This window comes from Mustelus asterias, chromosome 13 (assembly GCF_964213995.1).
Source record: "Mustelus asterias chromosome 13, sMusAst1.hap1.1, whole genome shotgun sequence".
Classification (NCBI taxonomy): domain Eukaryota; kingdom Metazoa; phylum Chordata; class Chondrichthyes; order Carcharhiniformes; family Triakidae; genus Mustelus; species Mustelus asterias.
In genome coordinates this window covers 5934250-5955594 of record NC_135813.1, presented here as the reverse complement: position 1 = coordinate 5955594, position 21345 = coordinate 5934250, and the positions used below count along the sequence as shown (strand labels likewise).

The 21345-nt window shown below is 46.8% G+C and overlaps 1 protein-coding gene across 1 annotated transcript in view; it reads left to right on the top strand.

The window, feature by feature from the left end:
• Nucleotides 1-21345, top strand: part of col27a1b (collagen, type XXVII, alpha 1b) — a 610967-nt gene that overhangs the window by 246689 nt on the left and 342933 nt on the right. Inside the window, exon 18 of the mRNA XM_078227545.1 lies at nt 2431-2484. Coding sequence (XP_078083671.1) covers nt 2431-2484 — 54 coding nt within the window. The remainder of the gene's footprint in view (nt 1-2430; nt 2485-21345) is intronic.

The following is a 21345-nucleotide window of genomic DNA, read 5'->3' as shown; positions in this document are numbered from 1 at the left end:
GGCCCACAAATATTTGGTCGCTTTCATCAAGTAGGCGGCGCTGGAGGTACTTTCTCCGCATTGGGCGTCATTTGCCAAATATAAATCTGGCAGCTCCGCACTGTGCCCGCTGACAGCAGATATTGGATGATTTTTGTGTGTGCAGAACATAGGGTTTTAATTGATGGAAAATTGCGATATTTCTTCCTGACATGCGCTGGCGCCAGACCAGATAACCAGGCTTCAATGCATGCACGGAAAATGGCCCAGCGTTTCCGTGTCAGGGTGTGGTTGGGTAAAGCTCGTCACTGGAATTTCAGGCGCCTCATTATTTCCTAGTGCTGCGTGCAACTCTGTTGCTGACACCAGGGGTTCCCAGCCGGAGCGTGGCGCCGCACTGGTGTGCCGTGAAGGCCCCACAAGCTGTGCCGCAAAATTAGATACAAGGTGATGAAACATGGATGTCAATAAACTAAACCTAATCTTTGTTTTCATTCTGTGGTCGACATCTCCAAGTCCCGACGAGCCTTGGGCCTCCCGTGTACGTGTCAGCTGGGTTCGGATTGTTTACGTGGAATAAAATCACAGAATTTGGGTGGCACGGTGGCACAGTGGTTAGCACTGCTGCCTCACAGCGCCAGGGACCCAGGTTCAATTCCAGCCTCGGGTCACTGTCTGTGTGTCTACGTGGGTTTCCTCCAGGTGCTCCGGTTTCCTCCCACAGTCCAAAGATGTGCTGGTTAGGTTGATTTGCCATGCTAAATTGTCCCTTAGTGTCCAAAGGTGTGTTGGTTAGGGGGATTAGTAGGGTAAATGCATGGAGTTACAAAGGATTAGCGGGTAAATGTGTGGGGGTAGGGGCTGGGTGGGATTGTGGTCGGTGCAGACTCGATGGGCCGAATGGCCTCCTTCTGCACTGTAGGGTTTCTATGATTTCTATGATTTATATGATAGGGCCAGGGGAAAGTGCTCTGTTTGAGAGCTGGTGCATTGGCCATGCAGAATTGCCCATTAGTGTCCTGGGATGTACAGGTTAGAGGGATTCAGGGGGTAGTTACGGGGATAGGGCCTGGGTGGGATTGTGGTCGGTGCAGACTCGATGGACTGAATAGCCTCTTTCTGCACTGTAGGGATTCTATGGATTCTATGATTTCTATAATCTCTACAATTTTTTTAATTCGTGGGACATGGGCGCCGCTGGCTGGCCAGCATTTATTGCCCATCCTTAGTTGCCCAAGGGCATTTGAGAGTCAACCACATTGCCGTGGCTCTGGAGTCACATGTAGGCCAGACAGGGTAGGAACGGCAGATTTCCTTCCCTAAAGGACATTCGTGAACCAGGTGGGTTTTTTCGACAATCGACAATGGTTTCATGGTCATCAGTAGATTCTTAATTTCAGATATATTTCATTGAATTCAAATTCCACCACCTGCCATGGCAGGATTCGAACCCGGGTCCCCAGAACATTAGCTGAGTTTCTGCATTGATAGTCTTGTGACCACTAGGTCATTGCCTCGACCTGCAGATGGAGACCATTCGGCCCATCGAGCCTGCGCCAACAACAATCCCATCCAGGCCCTTTCTGCGTAACCCCATGTATTTACACTGCTAATCCCTCTGACTCTAAGGGGCAATTTAGCATGGCCAATCCCCCTAACCGCACATCTTTGGACTGTGGGAGGAAACCGGAGCACCCGGAGGAAACCCACGCCAACACGGGGAGAATGCACAGACGCCACACGGACAGTGACCCAAGCCGGGAATCGAACCCAGGTCCCTGGCGCTGTGAGGCAGCAGTGCTAACCACTGTGCCACCGTGGCGCCCTTCCTAAACCTCACCACGACTCAAACAAAAACAGAAAATGCTGGCAAATCTCAGCAGGTCTAACAATAGAGCCAACGTTTCGAATCTGGATGACTTTTCATTGGGGATGTGAGGGAGGGGAGAGTAGACATCAGCGGGACTGGAAGATCCAACTATTGGGAAAAGCCAGGAAATGTTGGCCCTCGGCTTACATTCTTTGCGAAGGGGAAATTTGGGAACCACCATTCCAAGGCTTTCAAAACTCTGAGGGGAATTGTGTAATTGGTTCCTGGCAGAATATGTGCGGTTTTGATACCAGATTAAGTAGGCTGCATTTAATATTATTTTCAGGTAAAATGTAGGGGGTGGGGAGGGGCTAAAGTGAATTTTGAACTCAACCATCACCCCCGGCCCACCAAGGAAAATGGCGCACCCGCCTTCTGTTACCACAGGATTGGTGGAGCAATTTTTAGAACAAGACCTGAAAGTTAGCTGTGAGAATGATGCTCTCTCTACACAGAGTAGGCAACTAGGCCGAAACGTTTGGAAAATCGATATTTCAGCTAAAAGTGATGCTTCTTTATTCTCGCAGAACTGGTTTTCTGTTTCTTTTTGTGTGCTGATAACGTGTTTCCCCTGCCCGCAGGGATTTCCTGGAAACTTTGGAGAAAGAGGGTCACCAGGTGTGGACGGAAGCCCGGTAAGTTGACACATGTGCCTTAATGTGTGGCTGGAATAGTTTTCTTTACCCCCTCACTACAATTATTCCTCTTTATTTTCTGCCAAGAATTGTTTTTTTTAGGATCTTTGGGAGGGAGACGGGGAAAAATGTCTTCCCTCAAAGAAATGTCAGCGCTCAGAGGGTTTGGGGGTTTTGTACAAGGGACACAGTGGGCTGGATTTCCCAGCCACACTCGCCCCAAAACCAGAAAATCCCACCCGGGGTTAACGAAACTTTGCACAGTCCGCTCCCCCACCAAGTCTGCTACGATTCCCGTGGCGGACGGGACAGGAAAATTATTTGCGGAAGGATATATTGGCCTTGGAGGGAGTGCAGAGTAGGTTCACCAGGTTGATACCAGAGATGAGGGGTGTTGATTATGAGGAGAGACTGAGCAGATTGGGTTTGTACTCATTGGAATTTAGAAGGCTGAGGGGGGATCTTATAGAGACCTATAAGATAATGAAGGGGCTGGATAGGGTAGAGATGGAGAGATTCTTTCCACTTCGAAAGGAAGCTAGAACTAGAGGGCACAGCCTCAAAATAAAGGGGGGTCAGTTTAGGACAGAGTTGAGGAGGAACTTCTTCTCTCTGGAATTCTCTGCCCACTGAAGTGGTGGAGGCTACCTCGTTGAATATGTTTAAATCACGGACAGATGGATTCCTGATCGGTAAGGGAATTAGGGGTTATGGGGATCAGGCGGGTAAGTGGAATTGATCCACTTCAGATCAGCCATGATCTTATTGAATGGCAGGGCAGGCTCGAGGGCCTAGATGGCCTACTCCTGCTCCTATTTCTTATGTTCTTATGTTCTTAAAATGCCCCCCAGAAAGTTAGCTTGCAGGCATAGTTCAAAAGGGGAATGGCGTGTTGACTCGCATTGTAAGGGGATTGGAGTATGGATACAAGGAAGTTTTACCACAATTGTACTGGGCTTTGGCGAAACCACACCTGGATTGCTGTGTGGCATTCTAGTCTCCGTATTTAGGGAAGGGAATTTGCCGAGGCAGCGGGAAGTGTAGATGGAGTCAATGGATGGGAGGCTGGTTTGCGTGATGGACTGGGCTTCATTCACGACCCTTTGTGTTTCTTGCTGTCTTGGGCAGAGCAGGAGCCGTGATACAAGCTGTGATACAACCAGAAAGGATGCTTTCTATGGTGCATCTGTAAAAGTTGGTGAGAGTGGTAGTGGTTGCAGTGAACAGTTAATAGATGTGTTTGAGAGAAAGCCAGACAAGCACAAGCTGAGGAGAAGGGAATTGAGGCTTACAATGATAGACTCAGATCAGGAAAGATGGGGGGGAGTTCAATTGGAGTATCAAACATGAATCGGTTGGGCTGAATGGCCTATTTCTGTGCCCTTTGGGGGAGCGGTTGCGCTAATTGATTTCCTCATTTGGAGAGCTAGCACAGAGAGGGTGGGAGAATGGCCTCCTTGTGTGCTGTAGCATATCTGTGATATCTTATGTAATCCTACGTAATTACTCAAGGCATTCTGATAACATGATTTATGCGTTCCATAGAATGCCCATATAAAAGAGTACAACCTCTTGAGTTACATTGAACACCATCAGAGATACGGTCGTGAATGTAAGCAAAATTAACAATTTGCCCTCTGCTGTAACGTGTGTGAATCACAATATTACCTGTAGTTTTACCCTAAACACAATCTGTTTGTGTGCAAAGGTGATGTAAGACCTTCTGCAAGTTTAGCCTCATAATTGGTGGAGTTTGAGATGGTGATCTGACCAATTGTATCTATGTGGGGGATTCTCCCACCCCGTCACGCTAATTTCCTAGTACAGTCGGGTGGGAGAATCTCGCAGCCAGGCATACGAGCCTCCACTGGTTTCAGCCCCCTGGGAAGGAATAGGCCCAGGAAGAAGTTTAACAACACCAGGTTAAAGTCCAACAGGTTTATTTGGTAGCAAAAGCCACACAAGCTTTCGAGGCTCTGAGCCCCTTCTTCAGGAATAGGCCCGCAGCCTGAAATTTAATGATATTCACGTTGGTGGTCTCTGCATTGCACAGAGTGTGGGAGATTCCAGTCTGAACTCCCACTGAAAAAACCTGCGTGAATTACTCCAGTTTTCCCGCAAATTCAACACTTAGAATGTTTTTGGGAGAATTCCGCCCTATGTTCGCTTATCCTGCCTGAGAAATTACAGTGTAATTTGCAAATCCCCAACACCTGTCACTTAGTAAACCTTACCTGCAAAACTATCTTAGCCAGCAATGTTCTTTGCATTATTCTTTAGCACCTACTATGGCAGCACGGTGGCACAGTGGTTAGCACTGCTGCTTCACAGCTCCAGACCCGGGTTCGATTCCCGGCTTGGGTCACTGTCTGTGTGGAGTTTGCACATTCTCCCCGTGTCTACGTGGGTTTCCTCCGGGTGCTCCTGTTTTCTCCCACAGCCCAAGGGTGTGCAGGTTAGGGTGATTGGCCATGCTATATTGCTCCTTAATGTCCCGGGATGTCTAGGTTAGAGGGATTAGCGGGGTAAATGTGTGGGGTTGTGGGGATAGGGCTTGGGGTAGGATTGTTGTCAGTGCAGACTTCATGGACCGAATGGCCTCCTTCTGCACTATAGGGTTTATATGAATTATATTTGAATACAATTACTATGGTGGCCCAGTGGTTGGCACTGCTGCCTCACAGCGCCAGAGACCCGGGTTCGATCCCTGTGTCTGTGTGGGTTTCCTCCAGGTGCTCCAGTTTCCTCCCGCAGTCCAAAAGACGTGCTGGTTAGGGTGCATTGGCCATGCTAAATTCTCCCCCCGTGTAGCCGAACAGGCGCCGGAGTGTGGCCTCTTCATTGATATCATTCCTGACAGTGAGTCATGTTCAGTCATATTTTGAGACAAGCAGCATTGCTCAGTCAACACCGATCTTGACTGCTTTTATAAATACAAGCCAACCTGGATGTCAGGTGGGACAGTCTACAAAGGAAACTTTCCCACACTCCGCACAGGACAAAGAGATTAATATAGATAGCTTAATAAGTAAATAGGTATATGGACCAGTCGTACAATCATAGAATCCCTACAGTGCAGAGGGAGGCCATTCGGACCATCGAGTCTGTACCGACTCTTACCCAGACTCATAACCCCATGTATTTACCCCACTAATTCCCCCTTGACCTATGTATCTTGGGACACTAAGGGGCAATTTTTCATGGCCAATCTACTTAACCTGCTCATCTTTGAAGGAAAAGAGCTCAAATCTCACATTCATCGGAGTGGAATATTATGGCCCCATTCCAAGCACAAGGTCCAAGGAATAAGAAACATATGGAGTAGAACCGGAGCACCTGGAGGAAACCCATGCAGACATGGGGAGAACGTGCAAACTCCACACAGACAGTGACCCAAGCCAGGAATCGAACCCGGGTCCCTGGCGCTGTGAGGCAGCAGTGCTAACCACTGTGCTTCCGTGCCACCTAGTCAGAAAATAGCTCATATCGGTTTTGCTCGCCTGGGGCTCCATTTCTCCACTGCGCTCTACTCCGCTGCGTCCCACTGTGCCGTGTTCCCTGGCTCCATTATTCTGCAATGCTCCCACGGTTCCCCAGCTCCATCTGTGTCTAATTCCATGGACCGACTGTGCTTGGACTGGGGCCAAAATGCTGCATTCTGATGACTGTGAGGTTTGAACGGGTCAAGCTTTCACCTGCGTTGGACATTTTGTAAGTGTACCACTTTGGAAATACGAAGGACCCTTTCCTCACTCAAAACTGGGCAAAAACAACCACTTCAGACCCGAGACCATCAATGATTAATACAAGATATCGATCAGTTCTTTGCTTGGCACGGTGGCACAATGGTTAGCACTGCTGCCTCGCAACGCCAGGGGCCCGGGATCGATTCCTGGCTTGGGTCACTGTCTGTGTGGAGTCTGCACATTCTCTCCGTGTCTGCGTGGGTTTCCTCCTGGTGCTCCGGTTTCTTCCCACAGTCCAAAGATGTGCAGGTTAGGTGGATTGGCCAAGCTAAATTCTTCTGTAGTGTCCAAAGAGTTGTAGGTTAGGGGGATTGGCCATGCTAAATTGCCCCTTAGTGTCCAAAGATGTGCAGGTTGGGGGATTGACCATGCTATATTGTCCCTTAGTGTCCAAAGATGTGCAGGTTGTGGGATTGACCATGCTAAATTGCCCCTTAGTGTCCAAAGATGTGCAGATTAGGTGGATTGGCCATGCTAAATTGCCCCTTAGTGTCCAACGATGTGTGGGTTAGAGGGATTGGCCATGCTAAATTGCCCGTTGATGTCCAACGATGCGTGGGTTAGAAGGATTGGCCATGCTAAATTGTCCCTTAATGTCCAAAGATGTGTAGGTTATGGGGATTAGTGGGGTAAACACATGGGGTTATGGGGATAGGGCCTGGGTAGGATGCTCTGTCAGTTAGCCAGTGCAGACTCAATGGGCTGAATGGCCTCCTTCTGCAGGGTAGGGATTCAATGATTCCATGATTCGAAGAGAAACTCTCGCACTGAAATGACATTGACAGTTTACTCATTCGAATTCTGCAGCAGATATTCAGTGTGACACTGATCTGGAATCTGGTGCAGCTGCTCACTGTAGCAGTTTTATACGCGCAGCAAGCGATATGGCAATAGCCATTTCCTCTTTGCTTTCAACTAATCTGCCAAACCACAAATATTGCAGCCTGGGTTCCAACAGTAATGAAGCACTCGGTAGAATTTTGTTTGTTTGCTTAAGAAAGTGTGAACGAAGATTGAATGAAAGCAACAATAAGCTGTACATGGACTGGAAAACTAATGCCTTGTGATATCACAACAACGCTTTTCAGGACAACACTTCATTAGCCGTCCACCAGTATTTTATTTCCAGTTTATCACTGTTTAGCTAACTTTATACTTTGGGCTCCTGTTCACTAAAAGGACACAAGAATTCACCTCAATTTAGGCTCTTAAATACATACTGTTGTCAGATCACGGGATGGTGGCACAGTGGTTAGCACTGCTGCCTCACAGTACCAGGGACCCAGGTTCAATTCCCACAGTCTGGAAGACATGCTGGTTAGGTGCATTGGCCATGCTAAATTTTCCCTCAGTGTACCTGAGTTGGGTACACAAACAGGGCATATATAGACACAAACTCAATTACAAGATAATTGTTGGAATGCGAGTCTTAGCAGGTAATCAAGTCTGTTTGTGAACCCAACTCTCCACTCACCTAATGAAGGAGCAGCGCTCCAAAAGCTCATGCTACCAAATAAACCTGTTGGACTTTAACCTGGTGTTGTGAGACTTCTTACTGTGCCCACCCCATCGTGGCATCTCCACATTGTGATTCATTTTGGGAGGAATAACAAAGCAAGGGAATATACAATGAATGATAGAATGATCCTATCTTCCTGCACCCAGTCCATAGTCCTGTAGCTTCCAGCACTTAAGGTCCAGATCCAAGTACTTTTAAGAGTTTAGGGTCTTTCCTCCACTATCAACTCATGCAGAGAATTCCAGACACCCACCACACTCCACGTAAAAAAACTTTGTCCTCACGTCCCCTCTACACCTACTGCCACTTATCTTGAATCTGTGTCCCCCTGGTTCTAGAATTCTCCACCAAGGGAAACAATTTTATCCTGTCCACCATATCTCTTTCCCTAACAATTTGGTACACCTCCATCAAATCACCCCTCAATTCCAAGGAAAATAACCCCAACCTATCCAATCGCTTCTCATAGCTACAGTTTTGACACTGGTGTCAATTTAACATGGCCAATCAACCTAACCCGCACATCTTTGGACTGTGGGAGGAAACTGGAGCACCCGGAGGAAACCCATGCAGACACGGGGAGAATGTGCAAACTCCACACAGACAGTGACCCAAGCCGGGAATTGAACCCGGGTCCCTGGCGCTGTGAGGCAGCAGTGCTAACCCACTGTGCCGCTCAATGTGTGGATGAACTCACAGTGAGGGGATTCCCATGGCACTGTCACTTAGTGAAGGAGGATCCTGGCAGCAGAAGCCCCCATGTTTCCACTAAGGGGGCGGAGGTGCATTTTCTGAGTCTTCTCTCGCCAACAGGGATAGTAATAAACATTAAGATGCCGATTCTCTTCATCTCGCTCTCCTGCTAGCACAGCGCATTGGGGAATCTGGGACTGCTGCTGGAATCCAAGGGGAATCCATCCCTCTAACTTCAACTGCTTCACTTGACTCAACTTGTCAGCTAAATGCAAGAATTGTGATTTCTTTGGGAGCAGGGCAATGCTTTGTAAAGGAACCTGCGATGGTCACGGCATGCAGAAAGCATGTCGGTCACTTTCCATCACGTGTTAGATCAGAAAACATTACTCATGTGGCACAGTGGTTAGCACTGCTGCCTCACAGTGCCAGGGACCCGGGTTCGATTCCGGCCTCAGGTCTGTGCGGAGTTTGCACGTTCTCCCCGTGTCTGCGTGGGTTTCCTCTGGGTACTCCGGTTTCCTCCCACACTCCAAAGATGTGCAGTTTAGGTTGATTGGCCGTGCGAAATTGCCCCTTCGTATCCAAAGATGTGCTGGTTAGGTTGATTGGCCGTGCTAAATTGCCCCTTAGTATCCAAAGATGTGCTGGTTAGGTTGATTGGCCGTGCTAAATTGCCCCTTAGTGTCCAAAGATGTGCTGGTTAGGTTGATTGGCCGTGCTAAATTGCCCCTTAGTGTCCAAAGATGTGCAGGTTAGGTTGATTGGCTGTAACCCTACATATTTAGCCCCTTAGTGTCAGGGGGATTAACAAGATAAATATGTAAGGTTACAGGGATAGGGCCTGGGGTGGGATTGGTGTTGATGCAGGCTCGATGGGCCAAATGGCCTCCTTCTGTACTGTCGGGATTATGTTCTAAGATTTGACATTTTGCTTAATTCTCTCTTCTGTAACTCAGTATTTCCATGTGTCTGCTTTCGCGCTAGACAACACCTTAAGAAAAACAACCACAATGAAGTAAACACCATGTAGGGAAATTATTTAATTCATCTAGTCTGCAGTTTGAAAACGATTTCTTTCTTCGTAGCCTGTAACTGGCGTCTCTATTAATTTACCAAATAAGAAATGATTGGATCGGAGCTTTAGATCCATACTGAAATTATTTGCATGGATTTTGTTAGTCACTATTTAGTGATTTTCATCAAAGAACGCTTTGAACTCACTCCAGAATTTAGCCACCGGTGGTTTAGTGACAGTTATTGAACTGTGCACTCACTGTAATGGTATCCAGATTGAGGTAGTGGTATTTTCCTATCTAATCATAGTAGCAAAGCAAAATCTCTCTGAGTTACTGGTGAAAGCAATGGATCGTATTCAGGACATTATAATATGATGGCCCCTTTAGATAATCCACTCTGATGGAGCACACCTTGTTAATGGCAACGTCATTCATCGAGGGACTCACACACATTTTCTGAAACAGGTCTTTAGAATGTCCAGTGACCATATTAGTAAAGGTGGGGGGGGATTTTACGTCCTTGCTCGGGCAAGATCGTAAAACCCCGCCCGAGGCCAACGGAGAATTCCGTTCTGCGAACCGCGCCCGTCCCGATTCCAGGGCGGGCAAGGCGGTAAAATACCGGCCAGTGAGTCTGAGCACATTCGATCTCCAATCCATTACTGTCAATCAGTCCACACATTTGTCAGTAGCCATTTCCAGTGCGGTGCGGTGGCACAGTGGTTAGCACCGCTGTCTCACAGCGCCAGGGACCTGGGTTCGATTCCCGGCTCGGGTCACTGGCTGTGTGGAGTTTGCACATTCTCCCCGTGTCTGCATGGGTTTCCTCCGGATGCTCCGGTTTCCTCCCACAGTCCAAAGATGTGCAGATTAGGTGGATTGGCTGTGCTAACCTGCCCCTTAGTGTCCAAAAATGTGTAGTTTAGGTGGATTAGCCGTGTTAAATAGCTCCTTAGTGTTCCAAAGATGTACAGGTTAGGTGGATTGGCCGTGCTAAATAGTTCCTTAGTGTCCCAAAGATGTGCAGTTTAGGTGGATTGGCCGTGTTAAATAGCTCCTTAGTGTTCCAAAGATGTACAGGTTAGGTGGATTGGCCGTGCTAACTTGCCCCTTAGTGTCCAAAGATGTGCAGGTTAGGTGGATTGGCCGTGCTAACTTGCCCCTTAGAGTCAAAATAGAAGAGGCAGAGAAAATATCAGATAGTTGCCATTGTTTGGTGGCACAGTGGTTAGCTGCCCCTCAGTGCCAGGGACGCGGGTTCAAATCTAGCCTCGGGTCACTGTCTGTGTGGAGTTTGCACATTCTCCCCATGTCTACGTGGGTTTCCTCCCACACTTGAAAGATGTGCACGTTAGGTGGATTGGGGGTGCTAAATTGCCACTTAGTGTTCAAAGATGGGTAGGTATTTCACAGTAACTTCATTGCAGTGTTGGTGTAAGCCTACTTGTGACACTAAACTTCAAGGTTAGAGGGATTAGCTGGGTAAATAGGTGGGGTTATGGGGATAGGGCCTGGGTGGGATTGTTGTCGGTGCAGGCTTGATGGGCCGAATGGCCTCCTTCTGCCCTGTAGGGATTCTATTCGATGAAAACCAAGTCAAACTTTGGTCTTTCTAGCTTGCCTTGTGGAAGTTTATCGGCAAGTTAAGTTTTTTGAGCTTGCTCCCATCTCCAGAATGGGATTGTTGGAAAAATACCAGAGGAGGAAATGCGAGGATGGCGAGAATGATGGAGAAGAGAGAATGGAAAGAGGAGAGGCAGAAACTTAATTTCTCCAATTTGTTTAGCATTAACATTCCTGAATGTCTGAGTGACTTTATTAATGTAATGCTGCTATTAATTGGAGGGCAGCACGGTGGCACAGTGGTTAGCACTGCTGCTTCACAGCTCCAGGGACCTGGGTTCGATTCCCGGCTTGGGTCACTGTCTGTGTGGAGTTTGCACATTCTCCCTGTGTCTGCGTGGGTTTCCTCCGGGTGCTCCGGTTTCCTCCCACAGTCCAAAGATGTGTGGGTTAGGTTGATTGGCCATGCTAAAATTGCCCCTTAGTGTCCTGGGATGCGTAGATTAGAGGGATTAGCGGGTAAATATGTAGGGATATGGGGATAGGGCCTGGGTGGGATTGTTATCAGTGCAGACTCGATGGGCCGAATGGCCTCTTTCTGCACTGTAGGGTTTCTATGATTCTATGATCCTTCTATGATCTATGAACTGTGGCGTGTCATCTGAATATTCACAAAGTTTACAAGCAAAAGAGAAAGGAATTTCCCGGCATCTACATGAGGAAGACTTGTATTTATATTAATCCTTATTGTGTTTTCAGGACATCCCAAAGCACTTTAGGCAAGAACATTGTTGCGGAGAATTTCTGTTGGTGGCCTCATTCTCTTAAAAAACTGAAGAAAACTTAAATTAATTTCACAAAGGACTTTAACCTGGTGTTGTTAAACTTCTTACTCCTCTAGTTACACAACTTTCCGAGATATCGGCACCAATTCTGGCCTCTTGAAAATTCTGGCATGTCATTTGACATGTCAGCTACGACTCTCACCAACTTTTACAGGTGCACCATAGAGAGCATTCTTTCTGGTTGTATCACAGCTTGGTATGGCTCCTGCTCTGCCCAAGATCGCAAGGAACTACAAAAAACTGTGAATGTAGCCCAATCCATCACTTAAAGGTATTTGAGTAGAAGCGCCCTTAGAGAAGCATAGCAACAAGGAAGTTACCTGTGCCGGGGGGAAGGTATCCGGTTTTTGGGTTAATAAATGAAAGATCGTCGAGTCAAACAGTGTTTCACAATTGGCTGAGGTGTCCATCATGTATTGGACTGACATACTAATGTGAAATGAAATCAAGTCTAAGCTAATTGGAAGGAGTGCCTTAGATATCAGAAAGATATAATTGTTTTTCGAGGAAGTGATGAAGATGATTGATGAGGGTAGGGCAGTGGATGTTGTCTGCATGGACTTCAGTAAGGCCTTTGACAAGGTCCCTCATGGTAGACTGATGCAGAAGATGAAGTCGCATGGGATCAGAGGTGAGCTGGCAAGGTGGATACAGAACTGGCTCGGTCAAAGAAGACAGAGGGTAGCAGTGGAAGGGTGTGTTTCTGAATGGAGGGCTGTGACAAGTGGTGTTCCTCAGAATCAGTGCTGGGACCTTTGCTGTTTGTAATATATATATAAATGACTTGGGGGAAAATGTAACTGGTTTGAATAGCAAGTTTCAGTTTTTAAGACGTGAATAAAATTTACCTCTAAGACATACAAGACAAGCAAGACATTAATCTCAGCCGTGGGAGTCATTCAAAAGGTCAAATAACACAGGTTGGAGCCAAAGACCGCGCCAAAGGTCCGAGGTTCTAAGCCAAAATTCATTACAAAGAACAAAAAACTAAGAAAATTACAGCACAGGAACAGGCCCTTCGGCCCTCCAAGCCTGCACCGGCCATGCTGCCCGACTGAACTAAAACCCCCTACCCTTCCGGGGACCATATCCCTCTATTCCCATCCTATTCATGTATTTGTCCAGACACCCCTTAGAAGTCACTATCGTATCTGCTTCCACTATCTCCCCCGGCAGCGAGTTCCAGGCACCCACCACCCTCTGTGTAAAAAACTTGCCTCGTACATCTCCTTTAAACCTTGTCCCTCGCACCTTAAACCTATGACCCCTAGTAATTGACTCTTCCACCCTGGGAAAAAGCTTCTGACTATCCACTCTGTCCATACCCTCATAATCTTGTAGATTTCTACCAAGTCGCCCCTCAACCTCCGTCGTTCCAGTGAGAACAAACCAAGCTTCTCCAACATCTCCTCATAGGTTATGCCCTCCATACCAGGCAACATCCTGGTAAATCTTTTCTGTACCCTCTCCAAAGCCTCCACATCCTTCTGGTAGTGTGACGACCAGAATTGAACACTATATTCCAAGTGCAGCCTTACTAAGGTTCTATAAAGCTGCAACACGACTTGCCAATTTTTAAACTCAGTGCCCCAGCCGATGAAGGCAAGCATGCTGTATGCCTTCTTGACTACCTTCTCCGCCTGCATTGCCACTTTCAGTGACCTGTGTACCTGTACACCCAGATCTCACTGCCTATCAATACTCTTAAGGGTTCTGCCATTTACTGTATATTTCCTATCTGTATTAGACCTTCCAAAATTCATTACCTCACATTTGTCCAGATTAAACTCCATCTGCCATCTCTCCGCCCAAGTCTCCAACAGATCTGTATCCTGCTGTACCCTCTGAAGGTCCTCATCACTATCCGCAAATCCACCAACCTTTGTATCGTCCGCAAACTTGCTAATCAAACCAGTTACATTTTCCCCCAAGTCATTTATATATATATTACAAACAGCAAAGGTCCCAGCACTGATTCTGAGGAACACCACTTGTCACAGCCCTCCATTCAGAAACACACCCTTCCACTGCTACCCTCTGTCTTCTTTGACCGAGCCAGTTCTGTATCCACCTTGCCAGCTCACCTCTGATCCCATGCGACTTCATCTTCTGCATCAGTCTACCATGAGGGACCTTGTCAAAGGCCTTACTGAAGTCCATGCAGACAACATCCACTGCCCTACCCTCATCAATCATCTTCATCACTTCCTCGAAAAACAATTATATCTTTCTGATATCTAAGGCACTCCTTCCAATTAGCTTAGACTTGATTTCATTTCACATTAGTATGTCAGTCCAATACATGATGGACACCACAGCCAATTGTGAAACACTGTTTGACTCGACGATCTTTCATTTATTAACCCAAAAACCGGATACCTTCCCCCCGGCACAGGTAACTTCCTTGTTGCTATGCTTCTCTAAGGGCGCTTCTACTCAAATACCTTTAAGTGATGGATTGGGCTACATTCACAGTTTTTTGTAGTTCCTTGCGATCTTGGGCAGAGCAGGAGCCATACCAAGCTGTGATACAACCAGAAAGAATGCTCTCTATGGTGCACCTGTAAAAGTTGGTGAGAGTCGTAGCTGACATGTCAAATGACATGCCAGAATTTTCAAGAGGCCAGAATTGGTGCCGATATCTCGGAAAGTTGTGTAACTAGAGGAGTAAGAAGTTTAACAACACCAGGTTAAAGTCCTTTTGCTACCAAATTTTGCTACCAAATAAACCTGTTGGACTTTAACCTGGTGTTGTTAAACTTCTTACTATGTTTACTCCAGTTCAACGCCGGCATCTCCACATCATGGCTAGAGGAGATCAGAGATGGGGGGGGGAGGATTTGAAAACAAAGATGAGAATTTGAAAGTTGAGATGTTGCTGTACCAGGGGCCATTGTAGGTTGGCAATCACAGGGGTGCTGGGTAAGTGGGATTTAGTTAGGACATGGGTAACAGAGTCATAATGACCTGAAGTTTACAGAAGATAGGGAGGAAAGCCGGCCAGGAGTGTGTGGGTACAGTCTAGTCCAGGAGTAACTGAAGCATGCATGAGGGTTTGAGTAGATGATGAGCTGAGACAGGGCAGAAGTCGGGCTGTGTTCTATGGTGAAAATGAGAAGCCTTAGAGATGGTGTGGATATGTGGGGGAAAGTTAATCTCAGGTTCAAATATGACACTAAGGTTGTGAACAGGGCAGGAATCATAGAATCCCTACAGTGCAGAAGGAGGCCACTCGGCTCATCGAATCTGCATCGACCACAATCCCACCCAAGCCCTGTTCCCCTAAGCCCACTTATTTACCCCGCTAATCTCCCTGACACTAGGGTCAATTTAGCACAGCCAATCAACCTAACCCACACATCTTTGGGGTTTGGGAGGAAACCCACGCAGACATGAGGAGAATGTGCAAACTCCACACAGACAGTGACCCGAGCCGGGAATCGAACCCAGGTCCCCGGTGCTGTGAGGCAGCAGTGCTAGCCACCATGCCGCTGTGGAAGACCATTTCACCATAAGATATAGGAGCAGAATTAGGCCATTCGGCCCAGCAAGCCGGCTCCACTATTCAATCGTGGCTGATATGTTTCACAACCCCATTCTCCCACCTTTTCCCCATAACCTTTGCTCCCCTGACCAAATGTAGTCTCATCCTAAATTGTGGGGCTTTAACCTGCTTAAGGACAACCTTTTGAGTGAAGTTGACACAAGGAACCATGTAGTCATCCTCGATTTCTGTAAATGCAACTGCATATTCAGGATGAAGATATTTTGTACACATTGATGGGGTTAATAACAAACTGATTATACTCATGAGTTAAAACACTATCAACAGCAAACTAAATACCAGATCTTTAAAGAATATTTGTAAAGAGCAAAAAATCTACTGGACATTTACTCTTCTCCATTCCTGCATTGACTCATATCTGGAGTAATGGGTAGTCCAGTATTATAATAACTTTCTAGTCACTGAGGACATGACACTGTGATAAGGGATTGAAGTTGTTTACTCTGTTATGAGGTGGACAAACACCGCCTAACAGAATGATAATGGTCCAAAACTCAGTGAGCAGTGAAACAAGTGTAGGCCCTTTCACATAGACCAATAAGAGTCTAGATTTATAGAATGAATCATAGAATCCTCACGGTACAGAAGGAGGCCGTTCGGCCCATCCAGCCTGCACCGACCACAATCCCACCCAGGCTCTACTCCCGTAACTCTTCATATTCACCTTAGGCAGTCCCCCTGACACTAAGGGACAATTTAGCATGACCAATGCACCTAAACCCGTACATCTTTGGACTGTGGGAGGAAACCGGAGCACCCGGAGGAAACCCACGCAGACATGAGGAGAACGTGCAAACTCCACACAGACAGTGACCCAAGCCGGGAATCGAACCTGGGTTTTTAGTGAGGCAGCAGTGCTAACCACTGTGCCACCGTGCCTTTCCTTAAATATTAAGAATAATCAATCTTGTGATTGGGGCTTCTCAGGCATTAAGTCCAACATCGGTTCCTAAAATAGAACACACATTAGATCACAACCAACAAGATAAGGTTTTAAAAATTACTTCCTTGCAAGTGTAGAAACAGCTATGCCCATGTCCTAACTCGCACCACGTCCCATTCCCTTATCACACCTGTTCTCATTATCCCACATTGACTCCCAATCCCGCCTCATTTTGATTTTAACGTCCTCATCCTGGCTTTCAGATCCCTCCATGGCCTCGCCCCCTCCCTAGCTCTGTAACCTCCCTCGCCCTTCAAGATTTCCGTTCTCCTCTAACTCTGGCCTCCCATGTTTCGCCAATTTAACCGGTCCGAATGTAACCGGTGACAACTTTGTATTGGATGTAATGTGACCAATGGGAACAAGATGTTAGGGCCAGTAAGCCATGGAACCAATCACAGAGTGATGTAATAGTCAGCTGACCAACTGTAAATAAGGAACTATGTAGAATTGTGGAGAGTTTGGAGTGGCCCAGGATGAGGCCCCAAGTTTGGAGTAATGATTTTTTTTATTAAACCCTTTCTTTGATTTATAAGTTGGAGTAAGTTTTGTTGTATTTTCATCAGCTGCATTTTGAAGAGTTCCTTCTGAAGAAACATAGGACCAAAACAATCTCGAATTCCTCCCCTAAACCTCATGGCCTTTCCACCTCTCTCTTGGAAGCTCATTGAAACCTACTTCTTTGACTCAACTTTCAGTCACCCATCCTAATCTCTCCTCATTTGATTTGATTTGATTTATTATTGTCACATGTATTAACATACAGTGAAAAGTATTGTTTCTTGCGTGCTATACAGACAAAGCATACCGTTCACAGAGAAGGAAAGGGGAGGGTGCAGAATGTAGTGTTACAGTCATAGCTAGGGTGTAGAGAAAGATCAACTTAGAGCGAGTTAGGTCCATTCAAAAGTCTGACAGCAGCAGGGAAGAAGCTGTTCTTGAGTCGGTTGGTACGTGACCTCAGACTTTTGTATCTTTTTCCCAACGGAAGAAGGTGGAAGAGAGAATGTCCGGGGTGCGTGGGGTCCTTAATTATGCTGGCTGTTTTGCCGAGGCAGCAGGAAGTATAGACAGAGTCAATGGATGGGAGGCTGGTTTGCGTGATGGACTGGGCTACATTCACGACCTTTTGTAGCTTCTTGCGACCTCATGCCCAATATTGGGTGCAGTTCAGGCCTCACATTTCAGACACAGCAATTGTTTCACCTTGCCTCCCACCACCCTCCCCGCATACCCCCCCCTCCCCCACCCCACCCCCCTCTCCCCCACCCCACCCCCCAGTCCCCCAACTTCAAAACATTGCTGCATCCAGATTCCCAGGTATCTGTGCTCTTGAACATTTTGCATTCTTGTGTGACTGACTTTTGTCAAATTAGTTTGGTCTTAATAACTCTGGTAATACATGTACCTTCTTAAACAGTAAATGTGCAGTTGGCACCACAATAACTCTCCACTTATTTTGCAGAAAGGGCCAGACACCTCGCAGTTTAGACCAGAGAGTAGATTTGATTTGATTTGATTTGATTTATAATTGTCACATGTATTAGTATACAGTGAAAAGTATTGTTTCTAGCGCACTATCCAGACATCGCATACCGTTCATAGAGAAGAAAATGAGAGAATGCAGAATGTAGTGTTACAGTCATAGCTAGGGTGTAGTAGTTATATCATAGGGGTGGCACGGTGACAAGCACTGCTGCCTCACAGCACCAAGGACCCGGGTTCGATTCCTATCTTGGGTGACTGTCTGTGTGGAGTTTGCACATTCTCCCCGTGTTACTGTGGGTTTCCTCCTGGTGCTCCGGTTTCCTCCCACAGTTGTGCGGGTTAGATGGATTGGCCATGCTGAATTGCTCCTTAGTGTCTAAAAATGTGTTAGACATAGTGAATCGCTGGCTGGGCCAGCATTTATTGCCCATCCCTAGTCGCCCTTGAACTGAGTGTCTCGCTCGGCCATTTCAGAGGGCAGTTGTTGTGGCTCTGGAGTCACATGTAGGCCAGACCGGGCAAGGACGGCAGATTTCCTTCCCTAAAGGACATTAGTGAACCAGTTGGGTTTTTCCGACAATGGTTTCATGGTCATCAGTAGATTCTTAATTCCAGATATTCTTTATTGAATTCAAATTCCACCACCTGCCGTGGCGGGATTCGAACCCGGGTCCCCAGAACATTAGCTGACTTGCTGGATTAATAGTCTAGCGATAATACCACTTGGCCATCGGCTCCTCATTACAGAGATAGGGCCGTGGGGGAGGGCCTGGGTAAGACACTCTGCCAGCGAGTCAGTGCAGGCTCGATGGGCCAAATGGCCTCTCCTGCACTGTAGGGATTCTATGACTTTTTAGCTCCTAATTTTTAATTGATGAGGGGATCCCTCAGATTATAATTTTAACTGTATCGAGGTAGCGAAACACCGTACAGTCAGCGAAACAAGGTGGGCAGCCAGTGCTGAATAAACAGGAATTTCACATTTATCAAACTGTGTGATTTATTTATGTTTTAATCCTTGAACCTGCGAATTAAGTAGAGGGTGGAATTTTACCGGCATGTCCGCCCGAGGTTCGTACAATCCCACCCGAGGCCAACGGAGGATGACCTTCTCCGAGCCTCGCCCGTCCCCGGAATCGGGGACAGAATCTACCGGCCACAGTTTCTGCTTTCGGGAGAAGCATGCATTCTAGAAAAGATGAATATCTAAACATTTTCATTTTAAAAGGTTCAGGACCCAAACATTTCCTTGGGTTCCTTTCGAGTCCAATCCCAGCGATTTCTTCCTCCAATCAGAAACCCCAGCCAGAATCATATAAATATTACAGAGCAGTCGAACCAATCACAAGTGATGGGATAAGCAAAGAAAACTATCCAAATAAATTGTGCCTGCACTTAATTTAATGCTGAATTAATGAGTTGAAGTTCGTGAACCAACGTTCAGCGAAATATCATTGTCTTTTGGGACACATTTCCCATGATTATTTTTGTTAGTTTGTAACAAAGCAAAATTCCATGCAAGGGGATTTAGTTGGCTTGTCATTGCATTTACTTAACATAAAGCATCATGAAAATTAATCTACACAGGATTACAGAGGATCCACTGCACAGGAACAGGCCATTCACTGTGGTACCAGTGTACTATGTACACCTCTGGTCACCCTATTGTAGAAAGGATATTATTAAACTAGAAAGAGTGCAGAAAAGATTTACTAGGATGCTACCGGGACTTGATGGATTGAGTTATAAGGAGAGGCTGGATAGATTGGGACTTTTTTCCCTGGAGCGTAGGAGGCTGAGGGGTGATCTTACAGAGGTCTATAAAATAATGAGGGGCATAGATCAGCTAGATAGTCAATATCTTTTCCCAAAGGTAGGGGAGTCTAAAACTAGAGGGCATAGGTTTAAGGTGAGAGGGGAGAGATACAAAAGATCTCAGGAGGTGGTGAGTGTCTGGAACAAGCTGCCAGAGGTAGTAGTAGAGGCAGGTACAATTTTATCTTTTAAAAATCATTTAGACAGTTACATGGGTAAGATGGGTATCGAGGGATATGGGCCAAACGCGGGCAATTGGGACTAGCTTAATGATTAAAAACTGGGCGGCATAGACAAGTTGGGCCGAAAGGCCTGTTTCCATGCTGTAAACCTCTCTGACTCTATAAGACTATAAGACCATAAAATATAGGAGCAGAATTAGGCCACTCGGCCCATCGAGCCTGCTCCGTCATTCAATCTTGGCTGATATTTTTCTCATCCCCATTCTCCTGCCTTTTCCCCATAACCCCTGATCCCCTTATTAATCAAGAACCTATCTATCTCTGTCTTAAAGACACTCAATGACCTGGCCTCCACAGCCTTCTGCAGTAAAAGAGTTCCACAGATTCACCACTCTCTGGCTGAAGAAATTCCTCCTCTGCTGTGAGGCAGCAGTGCTAAACACTGTGTGATCATGCCGGCCTTAAACCTCTTAACATTCCTTCCAACCTCAGCCCGCCAACCTTCTTATTCAATCCTTGATGTATCCACCATTGATGCCAGTACTGCTGCCTCACAGTGCCAGGGACCCGGGTTCGATTCCCGGCTTGGGTCACTGTCCGTGTGGAGTTTGCACGTTCTCCCCGTGTCTGTGTGGGTTTCCTCCAGGTGCTCCGGTTTCCTCCCACAGTCTGAAAGACGTGCTGGTTCGGTGCATTGGCCGTGCTAAATTCTCCCTCAGTGTACCCGAACAGGCGCCGGAGTGTGGCGACTAGGGGATTTTCACAGTCACTTCATTGCAGTGTTAATGTAAGCCTACTTGTGACACGAATAAATAAACTTGATGAGAAATTGTTCAACCACCTCTTGCCCACTCCCTCGAACTGTCTGCACCTTCAGAAATCTTCTTTCTCCACCAAGCCGTCAGTCACTCCTCTCTCTCCGCCGCTCAGGTGTGCCAGAATTTTCCAACCGTTCACATCCCTCCGCTGCCACAAGCGAGGACGGAGAATTTGGCGCGGTAATAAGTCTTCGGAGGCTGAAGTCCCTTCACCAAAATCCCTTTATTTACAAACTCTAACAGCGGTACACAGAGTGCTCGCAGTCAGCAGTCTATCTCCGGGGGTGCCAGAGGAACTGACTCTCCTGGTTAAATACAAGGAAAAGACTCCCTGATTGGCCCATCAATTGACTCCTTAAACAGGGAATCATATTCCAATAGGCCAACCTCAATGGCCTGATTGAAGTCATTACAGGCGCCCAGCCAAATCTCCATTCACTGCAGCGGGGCCGGAGAATCCCGCTGGCGTGAACGGCTGGAGAATTCCGGACCTGATCTATCCTCATTCATTTGATGCAGTGAGCAGTATAAAAGCAATCTGATTTGATTTGATTTATTATTGTCACATGTATTGGGATACAGTGAGAAGTATTGTTTCTCGTGCATTATCCAGACAACGCATACCGTTCAGAGAGTACAAGGGGAGAACGAAAGGAGAGAGTGCA